The 15,595-nt window shown below is 38.3% G+C and overlaps 1 protein-coding gene across 7 annotated transcripts in view; it reads right to left on the bottom strand.

Moving 5' to 3' along the window:
* LOC134345622 (la-related protein 1B-like) overlaps positions 1–15,595 on the bottom strand; it is a 61,461-nt gene that overhangs the window by 19,265 nt on the left and 26,601 nt on the right. For all 7 annotated transcript variants that reach the window (XM_063046570.1, XM_063046569.1, XM_063046571.1 and 4 more), the window contains exons 7-13: positions 14,756–14,911; positions 14,060–14,222; positions 13,827–13,971; positions 9,885–10,059; positions 5,973–6,139; positions 4,857–5,213; positions 1,068–1,191 (exon numbers count right to left, since the gene is read on the bottom strand). In XM_063046570.1, coding sequence (XP_062902640.1) covers positions 1,068–1,191; positions 4,857–5,213; positions 5,973–6,139; positions 9,885–10,059; positions 13,827–13,971; positions 14,060–14,222; positions 14,756–14,911 — 1,287 coding nt within the window. The remainder of the gene's footprint in view (positions 1–1,067; positions 1,192–4,856; positions 5,214–5,972; positions 6,140–9,884; positions 10,060–13,826; positions 13,972–14,059; positions 14,223–14,755; positions 14,912–15,595) is intronic.

Raw genomic sequence — 15,595 nt, 5'->3', positions numbered from 1 at the left:
TGGATTTGTACACTTTTCCTAGACTGTACTCTTTCCCACAGATGCTGCCTAGCCTGTTGAGTTCCTCCAGCATTTTGTGTTGTTCAGATTTATAACATCTTCAGATTTTCTCTTGTTTGTGATTGAATGTCTATTCACTATTTTGATCTCACAGTAGCAGCAAAGTACTGATTTTTTTGTGCACTCTATTCCCTCTGTAGATGCACTTTTGGTCCTGTGAAGTGCTAAAATTGTACTTGAGATTTTGCATTTCATCTATTCCACTTAGTGGTCTTCACAAATACTGCGTAGCAAGGATAAATATTCCATTTGGTTATTCCATTGACTAGGTTTATAAACACTTGTTTCAACTCCAATAGGAATCTCTATTCTTAATAATTCAGCCAAGTTATCAGCTGGTAGGTATTAAACTCATCCACCTACCATGTGCCCTACACCTTTATGACTTTCCATTTCTTAGAAGAGGACTGTCTAATGGCTGGAGGGTGCTAATGCCCATCAGAAGATTACAGCACCAAAATGTGCTTCAGGTTATGAAGCTTCAAGAGGGCATGGAATCCATTTTGATTATTTCCTGGCATTGCTCTCACCAACTCTGAAATCTTCCCTCAGCACTAATAGATCTGTTATGTCAGTGGGATGGTGTGTACTGAGGGATGAGTAATCTGAGCCACTGGTTACTAGCTGTGATTCTTTAAATATGACCATCTGACTAATGGTGGAATACTCCGTGACACAAGGCTTTTTACCTAGGCAGTAGGTCCCAACCTGGTGTCCATGGATCCCCCTGGTTAACGGTAGAGGTCCATGCCATAAGAAAGGTTGGGAACTCCTGCACTAAAGGAAGAATCTTCAGAGTCATCATTTTTTAAATTTGATGTTATACAGTGATTGAATTGGTTGCTCTTGAAACCAAATGAATGGACACTCAAGGTGACATAAGACAAATTACATTGTCGTTGTTGTTGATTTGGTGTTCAACATTGACCCCAAAAACAATACACCCATAGACAAAGATATATGAATCAATTTATATTTTTGTTCTCTGCAGGTTATTCTGGTCTTACCTTGATGGGCTTTTGGTGGTGCAGGAGGCACCTCCTGGTTTGCATCAATTGGTGGCTCAGGAGCCAAAGATTCGAAACGCTCTTTACTGATGACTTTCACCTTCTTAAAATTCTCAATTTCTTGCTATATTTTAGATAAGGAAAGAAAATTAGCTTTTGTTTGCTCTAAAAACTACAGTGATAGCAGTCTAATTTCTTTGTAAGCTGTAACTATATTTATGAGGACTTCTATAGTGTAAATGCAGCAAACTGGGGCAAATTTAAATGAATGATGTGGTTCTGCAGATTTCCATACGATAAAAATATCTTGGGCAATCAATTTATTTCATTACAATATAATCAAACAACAAATGTGAAAACATGATCTATTGTTTCTTAAAGATAAAGAATCATGATTTTCCAAAAAGTAATGAATAGGCAAATAATTATTTTAGCGTTCTCTAATTTTAACATTCCCTACTGCTAATCCATTTACTTGGGATCCATATTTTAAGATCAAATTAATTTATGCAGACAAATTTGTTAACTCACTGCTTATTATTCAGAAAGTCAGATATATTTTAACTCAAAACTAAATCTCAACTTCAATTGATCCAGGCACCTTTTAGGGATATTTTGAGTGAACAAAACTTAAAATGATTCAATTGTACAGTTGTTACACTGGAGATAAATGCTATAGAAGATTTTTGTACATATTAAAGTTCATTATAGAGTGCATGGACAAAGAGCATCACCTGAATCATTTGAAAGTCCCATAGATGATCACTGTGAAATACACATAGAAAAAGTACCAACACTTGTCTACAAAAGTTGGATGAAGACTTAATGATTTGATAATCCAAAATAGAATGTCGATATTTGAAAATACTGTCTTGCGTAGATGTACCCATTCCACTGTAAAAATTGTTACATTAGCATATTGTGTGTACATTTACACCTGACATTATGTAGTTTCTCCTTTCCTATCAATGTAGCTTCCTAACCAACAATTCAGTTAAGTTACTAAATACATTTATATTTTCCACCCGTATAATCAACTTGACTGATTTCTACCCCTCCTTCAAAAGTATGAAAGGCTAGCGTGACAGGACCAGGATCTGTTTGAAACAGAAATTATGCCAACATTCAAGAGAAAAACTCTGAAGAAATGAGAACACTCTTTAAAAACGATTCACTCCAAAAATTAGGATATCACTGATACTGCCAAACACTTAATTGTCCTTAATTTACTGCCCACAAACTGAGAAGTAACAAATCAGTGAGACTAGACCCATTTGTTCATGAGAAAGATAAAAATCCACAAGGATTATGAAACAACATGGCTAGTTTCCAGGTTGTGATTTTTCCATGATTTTGATTTTTCCATAATTTGACCTGTTTTGAAAACTAATTTCTATTTACGTCAGAGAACCATAAGTTAATATTTTCTTCCAAGTATTACTATGATTTTTCCATCCCAACTTTTCTTAAGTGCCCTGTGGCATGAAATACTCTTAAGGATTGTAAAACAATATTTATCAACATTGTGATCAAAATGTCCAAGTTAACATGGATATGAAAAATATTGTTGCCACTCTTATTCCGGCATTAGCATTTAAAACAACATTTTTGATAATACCAAAACATGCAATAATGCTGGAGAGAGCCTGGCGGCCCGACTCAAGACAGAGGAGATGCCACTGTGCCTGTCAGGTTGTGGTTATGATATTCTGACAAAGTGCGTATTTGTGTTTTGCCAGTCCATCCTTAACATATCTAAAGCAGAATGATTTGCTCAATGTACCCTTTTTGCCCATGTCCCCTTTTCAAACAGATCAATAACACATTTGACTTATGGTGAAGGTAGGACTAGGGATTGAAAAACAGAAAAAACTACTTCGAGATTCTGATTGGCAAGTGTTTGGTTTTAATTTCACAGCAAGTAGAGCTGATACCGGTCAATCCTAGCCAAGAAACTTCAGTGATGTGATGAAAATGCTCTAAATCTATGATTCTATGAAAATACAAACCTTAGATACAATCTCCTAAAGAAATAAATTTTGAGAGACTTCTTTTTAAAAACAATCTCTCTCATAAAACACAAATGAATGCATTTAAATAGAATTATAATGCGCTTTAATGAATAAACTCTTCTCCTCCTTCTGGCCGGGTACAGGTATCGATTTTAACTGATGTTTTGATGACAAACTCTACCATCTTCTCTAGCTTTATTTCTCCGATTTTCAATGGAAAATCCAGGAAACCTAACACCCCTAACACCAAGGAGGAACCCGTTACGACCACCTGTCTTCCCTATATTTCCATGGTTTCTGAAATGATGGCCTGGATCCTGAAGAAACACTGGATTAATACTATTCATAAACCCGTAAGACAGCTCAAATCACAGCCGAAGCCGGTTGAAGATGATCTGGGAGTCAGAACAGCTGACGTTTACAAGATTCCGCGTGAATGTGGAGCAGCGTTCGGATGGGACACATAGTGGAAACCCACATCAAGAAACATAGGAGGTGTATCCGTTTGGGTTACCTGGAGAAATCAGCAGTAGCAGAACATTGTATTTGCAATGGCCATAGCAGAGACTTTGAAGGCACAAAACTACTGCAACAATGGCTTTTGGGACACCCTGGCGAAGGAAGCCATTGAAATAAAACTAGAGGAAAAGAATTTTTACAAAGATGAGGGTCTCATTGGAATTCGATTGTAAACAAGGTGGGGCAGCAGAAACCTGATTGGATGAGGACGAACCAATCAGGAGGGACGCACGATGCAGGTATATATACCACCAGACTAGATATGCCTAGGCATCAACCCTGATGAAGGTGGTAGAGTTTGTCAATGAAATGTTGGTTAAACAGATACCTATACCTAGGCTGGAAGCCTGAGAAGAGTTTATTCGTTATATATGCCAGGAAAGCACCTGACCCATGATGCTTTAAAGGTAGATATACAATTTCTCTCCTCTTATCTCCTTTCCATAGTTGGTTCTATCAAGTAAATGGGAGTAGACTTCTCCTGAATTGACAATTCAGTTGTGACAGGTGTGGGAACTGACTGGAGATATTCCAGAAAAGGTAAAGTCACTGTAGATGTATAGCACCTTATTTCAGAAAAAGAACATACAAAGGAGCAAAGCATGTAGTGACAGTGTAACACTAACAATCAATTGCAAGTTCTAACATCTGGAGAGAAAAACAACTGGCCAAAGGGTTAAGCTCCCTGCTTCTATGAAAACAGACAGCAATATCAACTAATATTACCCAACAATGCAACAATTTTGAAATGGAAAAATAGACTCACTGAACCTACCTTAGCAAATTATATGTGCTTATTCTTTTTGGGAATCCAGAAAAATATCTATAATTAACCCCCACCACAATAACTATCTCCAGAAACTACAAAGAAATGAGCAGAGGAGGGAGTTTAAACCACTGAATGGACTTAGATTCCCCTAATTAGTACTGCCCGCCCAAAGTCTCAATGACTTATTTGTTCTATTTATGCCCTATCTTTAGAGTTTTCCTTTCAAGACAGCATATAAGCAACAAAAGGCCCATTAAAAGGATGTGCACCTTGCTAATCTTAGTTTAAGACAGATTTAAATTCAACGGTATAGAGAGGAACATAGTATGTGCAAGCGTAGGTCAACATATATTAATTAAAAACCACTACACGGTAATGTTTTCATATCTGATATGACTTTGAAGCATATAGTTCTTTATGATCTTAGCATTAGTTATCCTAGGTCACTAACAAACTAACAAATACAAACAGTAACTCGTGGTGGCTCACCTTTATCACTGAGTATTCTGGTCCATTTTCTTCCATCCAGAGGTCCTGTTCGTAGTAGTACAATCCATCGTTGATAGCTTTTGCCAGTTCTGTTGTAATTTTTGCCCGCGAAACATGATTTCCTGTACGGTCACCACCTGGATGTTTACGCATATGAGGAGGAGTCTGAGTCACAATCAAGATCTTGTTCACATCATGATCATCAATTTCATAGTCTGAGTCATCATCTGACCAATCAGTGAAGGTATTCTTGCGACCCTCTATCTGTTCCATTTCTTCATCAAACATAAAGTCCAGTTCCTCCTGCTCTTCTTGCTCTTGTTTGTGAGTTTGCTGAAGTTTGGTCGACACACTTTCCTTCAAATCAGCAAATGAAACAATTAATTTCCTTTTTAAGATGCACTGTAAATTTTGGAAAGCAAAACAGAGCGAGTTTAACTTGCGGGGGGGGGGAAGTATGAATTGTTTATTGTTTGTATCTGGACACTGCTTCAATTAATATTGGAACTGACTACATAATTCTACTTCAAAAATGTTGCTGCTTTTTTCAGAGGACATATACAAAAGTTGCACCAAGAATGACAGCCCACACAGTATTTGGAAGACAATTGGACTGATGAACTGTGTCACTTCCAACAGCAAGGCACATACAAATCTACAAGAATCAATGCAGATTCTTAGTGGGGGTAAGAGTATTTTTAGGAAAGGAAGGTACACGTTCTCTTTTGAAAAGCCATCAATAATATCTGAATGCTATGCCTACCAAGCTTTACTTGAGAGGTTAATTTAAAAAATGGAGTAGCAAATAAATAATAAAAAGTGAACAAGAAGTGGGTAGGGAGCAGTAGTGAGGAGAATGCACAGCAGGAACAACAAACCTAAGAGAAAAGTAAATCTTACACCTGCAATTACATGATGCACTTAGCACCATCAGCATGGATAAATAAATGTGTCTAAATATAGTATTTTAGAAAGAAAGAAAGCAATTTAAATGAGCTTTGTTTGGTTCAAGTTCTACATCACTATTTTTAATTACAATATATAATTTCATCAGAATTGTGTTGCCAGCTTACAATAAAATTTACACCTTGTGACTCAGGGCAAATCTAGGTATACCTTGAGTGGTGATGGACGGTGTCTCTTTTTCACTTCTATCCAAGTATCTGATTCCAGATCAGGCAAACTTGTAGAAAGTCCTTTAGACATTGTCTGAAGGTTACTGGCTTCAACATTTTTCTTTACATCAACAGGACTTCCCAGTCTAGGGGAACTAGGAGCAGATTCTGAAATTCACCAAGAAAATTTATCAAATTATTCTATGTTGCAATACAATGAATGGTCAAAGAATATGATACCAAGGCTAAAGGGAGTCAAAGCCATGGAAAAGCAGATCAGATAACAACACATTCAGACACCTTGCTCCACTGCTGGATTTAACACAAATATTGTAAGGCCAGGGGTTAGATGTATTCTTCACTTGGCCTTTCAGATTTACACCAAGCACAGCTAATGTGCTCCCCTCTGCAATTTACACTTCAAAGCCTTTGAAAATGCCCATTTTTTCTAGTTTGGATGGAACACACCCAAATAGCACTGTATCACAAACACATTTGTGACTGATAACGCACAAAGGGTAACCTAACCCAGCTAAGTTAGTGAATGAGCATCAGCAAAGGTGAAGGCTGTGCATGTGGGACAATATATTTCCTACTTATGAGGATACAAGATAGTTGAACATTCATCTAGGCGGAGACTTTTCAAAAAGCTAGAGGTGAGGCATTAGTTACCTGTGGCAATATCACTCTTTGAAAAATACCTATAGCATCAGGTGAATAGCATTTACATTAAATTAGAAGAGTGGCAAACAGAGCAGTGAGACAAATATATATTACCTCAGCGAAAGAGGCTACAATTCATACATTGGGACTAGTGCAGTGCTGTTTGGGTGTGTTCCATCTAAACTGGAATCCAGATCCCAGAAAAACAAACAAGAGCATTTGCAAAATCATTGGAGTGAAACAATTTGTAATTTCAAATAAAAAGAAGAGAATAAAAGTGAATTAGCAAAATTGCGGGCTAGGCACAATCTAAATTTATGCAAAGGAAAATAGGAGAGAACATAAAGAAATACAGTAAAAGCAAACATTAGATCACTAGGTTGTGTGACCGAGATGTTTGTGCTTTCAACTGAGCACATCATGGATCGTCTCCTGAGTCGGTGTGGGAAGTCAGAAACAGGAAGTGTTCACTGGGAGTGCTCTGTAGATTTTCCCCAATAGCAATACAGACAGAGGACCAGATCAGGTGGCAGATTTTAGAACCATTCAAAAATAACAGGGCTGTTGCCACGGTGACTTCAACTTCCTTAGTATTGATTGGCAACTCCTTACTGCAAAAGGTGTAGATGGGACGAAATTTGTTAGAATATGTAGACAAGCCAACTAGAGTGGAAGCCATACTGGATCTAGGCAATGAACCTAGTCAGGTTACAGATCCCCTAGTGGGTGAGTATTTTGAAGTTAGTGACAATAACTCCTTGACCTTTACCATAGCCTTGGACAGGGATAGGATCAGGCAGTATGAAAAAGAATTTATACGGGGTGGGTGGGGGGCTAGTTATGATGCTATTAGAGAGGAAATTAGTAACCAATGTACTCTGGGAAATGCATAACAAATGTACAGGTTGTTAGGGAGCACCTGGGATGGGTTCTGCATAGGTTAGTCCAATCGAGGTAAGGAAGGGATGGTAGGATGAGGAAACCATGGTTGACAAAGATGTGAAACATTTAGCGAAGAGGAAGAAAGAAGCATACTTAAGGTTTAGGAAGCAAGGATCAGACAGGGCTCTAGCCATAAGGAAGCAAGGAAGGAACTTATGAATGGACTTAGGAGAGATAGAATACAACATGCGAAGACCCTGGTGAGTCAGATTAAAGGAAAATCCCAAAGTGTTCTACAAGTGAGGATGACCAGAGGGTAGGGCCCATCAGAGATACAAGAGAAAACATGTGCCTGGAGTCAAGGATTTAGAGGAGATCCTTAATGATTATTTTGCTTCAGTATTCACCAGCTAGAGGACCTTGATGATTGTGACAACAGCATAAAACAAGCTGATATGCTGGAATATTAAGAAAGAGGATGTGCTAAAACTTCAGGATAGAAAAGTCCCAGGGGCTGGAGAGGATATACCCTAGGTTACTGTGGGTAGCAAGGGAGGAGACTGCTGCTTCTTTAGTGATCACCTTTGTGTCCTCACTGCCACATCAGTAGCGCAAGATTTGAGGGTGGTAAATGGTATTTCTTCGTTCAAAAAAAAGGTAACAGGGATGATCCCAGGAATTATAAACCAGGGAGTCTTACAGCAGTTTGGAAAGGATCCTTAAGAGAGAGAATTTGGCAAAGCATAGATTAGTGAGAGTCAGCATGGCATTATGAGAAACACAATCGTGTATCGTGACCTGATTGTTTGGTCACTTCCTCAAAAAATTCAAATGGATGAAGGTAGAGCAGATGATGTGATGTATATGGATATTAGTACAGCATTTGACAAAGTTCCTCTTGGTAGGTTTATTCAGAAAGTCAGGAGGCATGGTATCTCGGGAATTTTGGCTGTGTGTATTCAGAATTGGTTTGCCTACACAGGGTAGAAGGTGGTGGAAGGTGGAGGGTATTCTGCCGGGAGGACAGTGAACAGTGGTGCTCCACAAAATTCTGTTCTGGGGCCCGTGCACTTAGTGATTTGTTTAAGTGACTTGGATGAGGGAAGGGAAGGGTGGGTTAGTAAGTTTGCAGATGACATGAAGGTTGGTGGCATTGTGGATAGTACTGAAGGATGTCATTGTGTACTACAGGATATTGACAAGGTGCAGAGCTGGGCTGAGAAGTAGCAGATGGGGTTCAATATGGCAATTCTTTGTAAGAACGAACTTGGCAGAGCACACCTTTAAAAACAGGACTCTTAGCAACGCGGAGGAAAAATTGATCTTACAAGTCCACATTCACAGATCGCTAAACATTGCCCTGCAAGTTGATAGGGTGGATAAAAAGTATATAGTGTGTGGCCATCAATGTCCAGGTATTGAGTTCAAGAGCCAGGAGACAATATTGCAGCTCTATAAAGCTCTGGTTAGACCACACTTGGAATATTAAGTTCAGTTCTGGTCCCATCATTATAGGAAGACTGTGGAAGCTTTAGAGGGGGTGCAGAGACAATATGCTGAGGTAGTTGATAACTAGAGTCATAAAGGACAGAATTTCTAATCTGACAATACTCTTTCCCCCAACTCTTACTTTTTACAGGATAAAAATCACTTCTGATTTACACTAGAATGAAGCTTCTCACTTCACTGGCTAAGGTCCAGTAAACTTTACTGTACACAACAACTAGGACTGCAAGCTGAGATCAATGCAAATTGAGACTGAGTGATCGGTTCAAACTAGAAAGGCAAGAAACAGACATTCAACTATTTTACATGCCTTTAAGTTAATGATCTGTTAGTGCAGTGGTTATGTTACAGTAAATGTCAAACTTACCTGCTCATCAAAAGCCACTCCCCCATGAGAGGCTGGGCTTGGCCCTCATAAGAAGCATTGCAGCCCTTCCCACTAGCTGCTGCTTAGCTGATGATGTCATGGAGCCGGTAGAGTTTAAATCTCGCATGCGGAAACCATGGCGCCTCTTTCCATTCTCCAGGTCACCACAAGCAACCAAGCAACCAGTGCCATGGAAACAGTGGAAGTGTGCTGCAGTAAAGGAGGGCTTGGGTGTACACTTTAGATAAGTAATTGCCACTGTCTGTATGCTTAGTAGCTGTTCTGTCATGCCACTTCAAGCACTCAGTTTAGACAAGTAGTTGTAACTGAGTGTAACTTGAAGGGTTTAGCTGAACGTTTAGTGTCTGTTTTGTCCTGTAAATAAATAACACTTACCAGTCGTGAGTGTCTTCTATTCACACTCACCAAACCCAGAAACCTGATTCCACACAACTGGTTAGTGCAACAGAATCGGAAGAATTCCAGTATCCTCACCAGTTTGAGAGCCATACATCTGTCCAGGTATAAACTCCGGGCAGTTGATTAAACGGGAAAAATCAGTCCTTGGAAGATCAGAAACAGGTGGTCCTGGAATTGGCCATTTTTCAGGACACTCTTTTTTCCTCATCTTCTGGTCCACGATCTGCACCTCTGTACTTCCTTTTAAAGCCTATGAAATTAAACATGAATAAAGACGTAAGATTTTTAAGAAATGTAACAAAGGGTGGCATTCATATTTTTGTATAGTTTCAAAGTTATACATGCTCTTAAGTTGATGTAATGGGCAACATGGTAGCGTAATGGGGAGCACAATCACTTTACAGTGCCCGTGATCATCGGGATTCAATTCCTGCTGCTCTAAGGAGTTTGTATGTCCTTGACGTGACTGCGTGCGTTTCCTCTGGTTGATCCGGTTTCCTTCTACATTTCAACGATGGCAGAAAAGCATGGTAGCACTTAAGGGCTGCCCCCAGCACAGGACTGTGTTGGTTGTCGAAAAAACACATTTCACTAAATGCTTTGTTGTTGTGACAAATAAAGCTTATCGTAACTCTTAAGTCATTCAGAATAATCTGTTGAGCAAGTTAAAAGATAGTAAAAAAAAAGTTCTTCAAGGTAAAATAACAAGCAGAATAAATATACTAACATGAGAACAAATGCATATTCTCACTTTTGCTTTTCACATTTCTGATCTTTTGCACACTACCATCAGGTGTCAAGTGATTTATGTTGTATATTTTTTCTTCAAAATGCATTTTTTGCTGCAGCTTCACAAACTGCAGTTAAGAATTTCAATGCTGAAAATATTATGCATTGTCTCTGTTCCCTATATTGGATTTAAAACTGAATAAATAAATTTGAGCAAGGCAATAGCATTACACAAGACAATGCTTACTTGCGTTTTTACATCTAGAGTATTTTCACAGAAGCAGACCTTATATTTGTGGAAAACTCATCCATTAACCTGCTTTCAGGATTTTACAGGCATCACTAACTACTACTTCAATACATACATACAAAGGTTGCTAACATATCACCAAAATCAAAATTTCTAACAAACACTCATTTCTAACAAACATACCTCACTCTAAAAATGGCCCATTGTGACCTACTGTGAAGTGTTATCACTAAAATCAATTCAAAGTACAAACATAAACATGTAAAGTTATCATAAAAGCTAGCAAAGGGATTAGACCACCGTCTGCTTAGGCCAGCAAATTCCATTAGTTTTGTGCTGCTGGTTAGCATTAGCACGAGGGAAAAACTGATTTGCCATAGCAGTTTATGGAGAAACATGGCAATATTTAGGGAGGGCATTCCTGGGGGGTGGGGGTAACAGGGGAGAGATGCTAAGTCCTATGATTATAATTCTGTTCGAACATAGAATACAGAACAGAACTTTTGTCTTCAAATGTCTGTACTGACCACGCCAATTTAAACTATACATCTGCTGTACATGTTTTGTAATTGTCCCATCCCCTGCATGTTCATCTGTGTGCGTAGTGTCTCTTAATGTTGCTGTTGCAGAGGCTTTCACCACTCCCTGGCAGTCTGTTCCAGGCACCTATCATTGCTGTGAAAAAAAAATTCTTTTACAATATTCCATTTTTCCACCTCTAGTACTTGACATTCCCCTCTCAGAAATTTTTCATCATTTTATATACATCAATCAGCTCAGCCCTCAACCACCAACACTTCAGAGATGCTGTCCATTCTCTTCTTATAGCTAATGCTCTAATCCAGTCAACATCCTGGTGAACCATTTCGCCATCCTCTCCAAAGCCTCCACATCCTTACTGTAATGTGTGGGGCAGACCTAACAAATACTCCAAATGTGGCCTAATCCAAGTTTTATACAGCTGCAACATGACTTCCCAACTTTTATACTCTGTACCTAACTGACAGCAAGTATGTTGTACACTTTCTTTACCCCCTATCTACTCATGTTGCCACTTTAAGGGAACTATGTACATAGACCCCTTGACTTCCCCCTGTACATCAACCCTCCCAAGGGTCTTATCATTTACTGTACACCATGCTTGCCTTCAATTGGACAGGACAGCTGTCCAAGACTTTGGTGAGATCACACCTGGAATATTATGTGCAGTTCTAGACACTATACTGCACAAAGGATGTGAATAAGCTTAAGTGGACGTAGAAAAGATTCACAAGGATGTTGCTGGGACTGTTTTCCCTGGAGCAAAGGGGACTGATGGATGATTTTATAGAGCTTTATAGTCTTCTTACCAAGTAAGGGCAATCTATTCCTAGAAGGCGTAGGTTTAGTTGAGAGGGAAAGTACTTAAAAGGGAAGCTTTTGTTTCACCCCACACAGTGGGCGACAGGGATATGGAAGAAGTCACCAGATGTGCAGAGCCAGACAAAATCACAACTTTTAACAGGCAAGATGCTTTCATAACTATACACAATGTACCCAATGAAGGAGCAATGACATGATAAGTTGAAGTTTATTTTCTTTAGGTATTCCCTCAACTGAAAGAACATGTGCTTTTATTTCTGAAATTGAACACCAAACTAATTACCCCAAGATGAAAACCACAAATAAGAAACTTGAGGCATACATGACTACCAATAATAAGGATAATAGGAAATTAAAATCATGAAAGATTACATCAGGGTGGATGGGAGTCAATTGTTTTTTATTGACTTGTATATCACCAATTGAAAAGTGCTGCAGAGTTGATCTCACAAGATAAACAGTGGACAGAGCATGGATAGCCTTCAAAGAATGTACTAGAGGCTGATAGAATTAGGCATTATTAAAGAAAAGCTCATTTACATTTGAAACACAAGTCACGAGGTTGTAGCGAAAGAATAAAGCAGTGGGTAGCACAGTGGTGCCGCTTGTAAAACTGCTGTCTCATAACTCTAGTGACCCAAATTCAATCCTGACCCCACAGTCCTTTCAGTGGGTTTATTGCTTTATTTATTTTTGTTCCAAGACCAAAAACTCACCCAAAAACTCTGGATAAGTTCATATAGTGCACCAAACTTTGAAAATAGTCTTCACTTAGAGGAGAAACACTTCTGTGGACAGTAACCTGAAGGGACGCTGTTTTGCAAGGCTGCAACTGCTGAATGCATCCTGTCTATCCTACATTCTCATCAACCTCTGTCCCTTAGAAGGCAATAGTTTAACATATGTCTGAATTTTATAGTCCTGCATATTAAGGCAGGACCCAAATTAGGTGAAAATTAATAATTAGCTGAAATAAAAACACTGGAAAAGTTTGGGGATAAAAAAAACTGAACTCTGGTAAAATATCATTGCCCTGAACTGCTAACACTGCGTCTTTCCAGATAGTGCCTGACTTGTTGAGTATTATCAGCAATTTTCCTTTCATTCAGTTTGAAGAGAAACCCACTTAGTCAATTTTCCAAAACTAATTCAACAGCTGCAATATCATTCTTAGTACAAACCAACTATATACTTTCTTTTTCCCAAAATGCCCAAAAGCCCATTGAAAGGATTTTATGGTTTATACAGATGAAAATTAGCTAACAAAGAGGGGAAAAAATGTTCAATACTAAGGAAATCACCAATGCAAGAGTTCAGAACTGAAGGATCACAGGGATATGGAGAGGAGATGGCTCTATGTAACATACAATATGTTGTCAAGCTGTGTTTGGCCCAGGGGGAAAAATAGGCTAGGCAGCACTGGGGTGATGTTGGAGAGTTTGCCATCTCCAACTGACCTCATTAGCTAGCCAAAAACCAGTTAGCTTCAATTCCAAAGGATAGCCTTCAGAGAACAGTAAGTGACTAGGAGTTAGCAAAAAGCCATAGTGGTTGACGGATTCATGTTTATCATGGGCGTACTTGGGTTAGACCAGCCAAAAGGACCAAATGCCTTAACAAAATTCAGAATTTACAAAGTTCATTACAAAGACATAACAGAATCAAAAAGATATTACCTCCAATATAAGATTTACGTCAGTAGTTAGTGCCTGTACTCGGTGGAAGCTAGCAATCAGGGAAATAGGCAGAAAGCCTTGTTCATCCATCTTTCGCCGCAGAAAAAAGTCTCTTTCCAGGTTTTCTGTACTGAAGTAATACTCACTTTAAAAAGGAACGAACAGCGTTAAAATACTTAATAGTTGTTACCTTTAGGAAAACACTGTTCAGCAGAAATTAAATTGCTACATACATTTGTCGTTTTATGTACTCTTTCAGTAAAGTTTCATCCACTGTATACATCTGTGCTCCACTTCCATCATCGTAATAGTACATCATATTAGTGTTGTATTCTGCTATATATTGGTCAGAGGTCTCATATGATTGCTTGTACCCATAAGGATAATCATAGTTCACTTAAGACAAAAAAAATGAACTAAATTAGTCATGTTCATAGAATTTACACTCATTGTTACACATCTCCCACCTCATTCTATTTGTACAGCTAGCTCATGGGACAAATTTCTGTGTACAATATACATTATTAAGCTGAACATTGGAAATACAAAGTCCTAAAAGTAGCTTCACCAAAGTATTCACTGCATTGCAAACTTCACACAAAAACATTATAACAGATTGTTATAATCGATATTACTTCCACAAATTTAAAGAACAATCTACCTCAGACCAAAATTGCCCCTTTGAATCAACCTATATATTTCTAACCATTACATTTTTGGCCACAAACAAAACTAAGCCCAGATGAAGATTCCTGACAAAGAAATCGATTTCCTTCCATAGATGCAGCCAGATCCAGTCAGCTTGAACAGTATGTTTTTGTTCCAGATTCCAACACCTGTGATCATCTCTCCATGTATATGTCGAATGTTTTAAATTGCAAATTTTTTGTTTAATAAAACGAATACCAAATTATAGCAAAAATACTTACTACGCGAGTTTCCTCTACCACGTCCTCTGCCACGCCCTCTTCCTCGTCCTCTTCCTCTAAAACTTCCTCGCATACCACCACCCTCGCTCCTAACACTGCCAACTTCATCAGCGTCATCTCTTCTGTCTCTATCACGTTTGTCATCTCGGCGCCAACCTTCATGGAAAGTAAATTAGATATTTTAAAGAAAATTACTCTGATATTTTACCCATCTTCTATAGTGACCATTGCTTAAATGAGAATAATTTAGTGAATCATCTCTAATTGTTCCTGGCTGGTCAGGTAGCCAAATGACTTTTCAGAAACTTCATTTTAAAACTCACATATACATTACTTTAATAACATGTGCCATGGGTTTTTTTTTAAACAATGGTTCCATAAAAAACAAGTGTTAAAGATACCCATTTGATTAGTATTCTGGTTATACTTTAGTACTTCCAAATCAATTTAATGACAAACGAATTGAATCATACAATTCCTCCCCCCACCAATACTAAAAATATTCAGTAAGCATTCTGAAGCAAGAGAAATTCTCCTTCAAAATATTCCAAACCAAGAAAACAAAACAAATAATAGAGAATAGTGAAATTTCATTAAATTGTCTTGTATTCTGTGCCTCAATTTAAGATCTGCAGACCAACTCTCCAAAAGGATAAGAAAAAACATTACATTTTTAGCTGAATGAAGTTGGACATGAACTTAGAGCACACGTACATTCCATAGAATCGTTAACATTTGACAACTCGCATTTTCCCTAAGCTTCTAGTGGCTTTTCCTCAGTTGGTTCTCAGAGAAAAGAGAACATATTGTTGGGTTGTTTACTTTGAAAGAGTGATGAAA

Source organism: Mobula hypostoma, chromosome 4 (assembly GCF_963921235.1).
Source record: "Mobula hypostoma chromosome 4, sMobHyp1.1, whole genome shotgun sequence".
Taxonomy (NCBI): domain Eukaryota; kingdom Metazoa; phylum Chordata; class Chondrichthyes; order Myliobatiformes; family Myliobatidae; genus Mobula; species Mobula hypostoma.
This window is presented reverse-complemented; position numbering and strand designations above follow the sequence as displayed.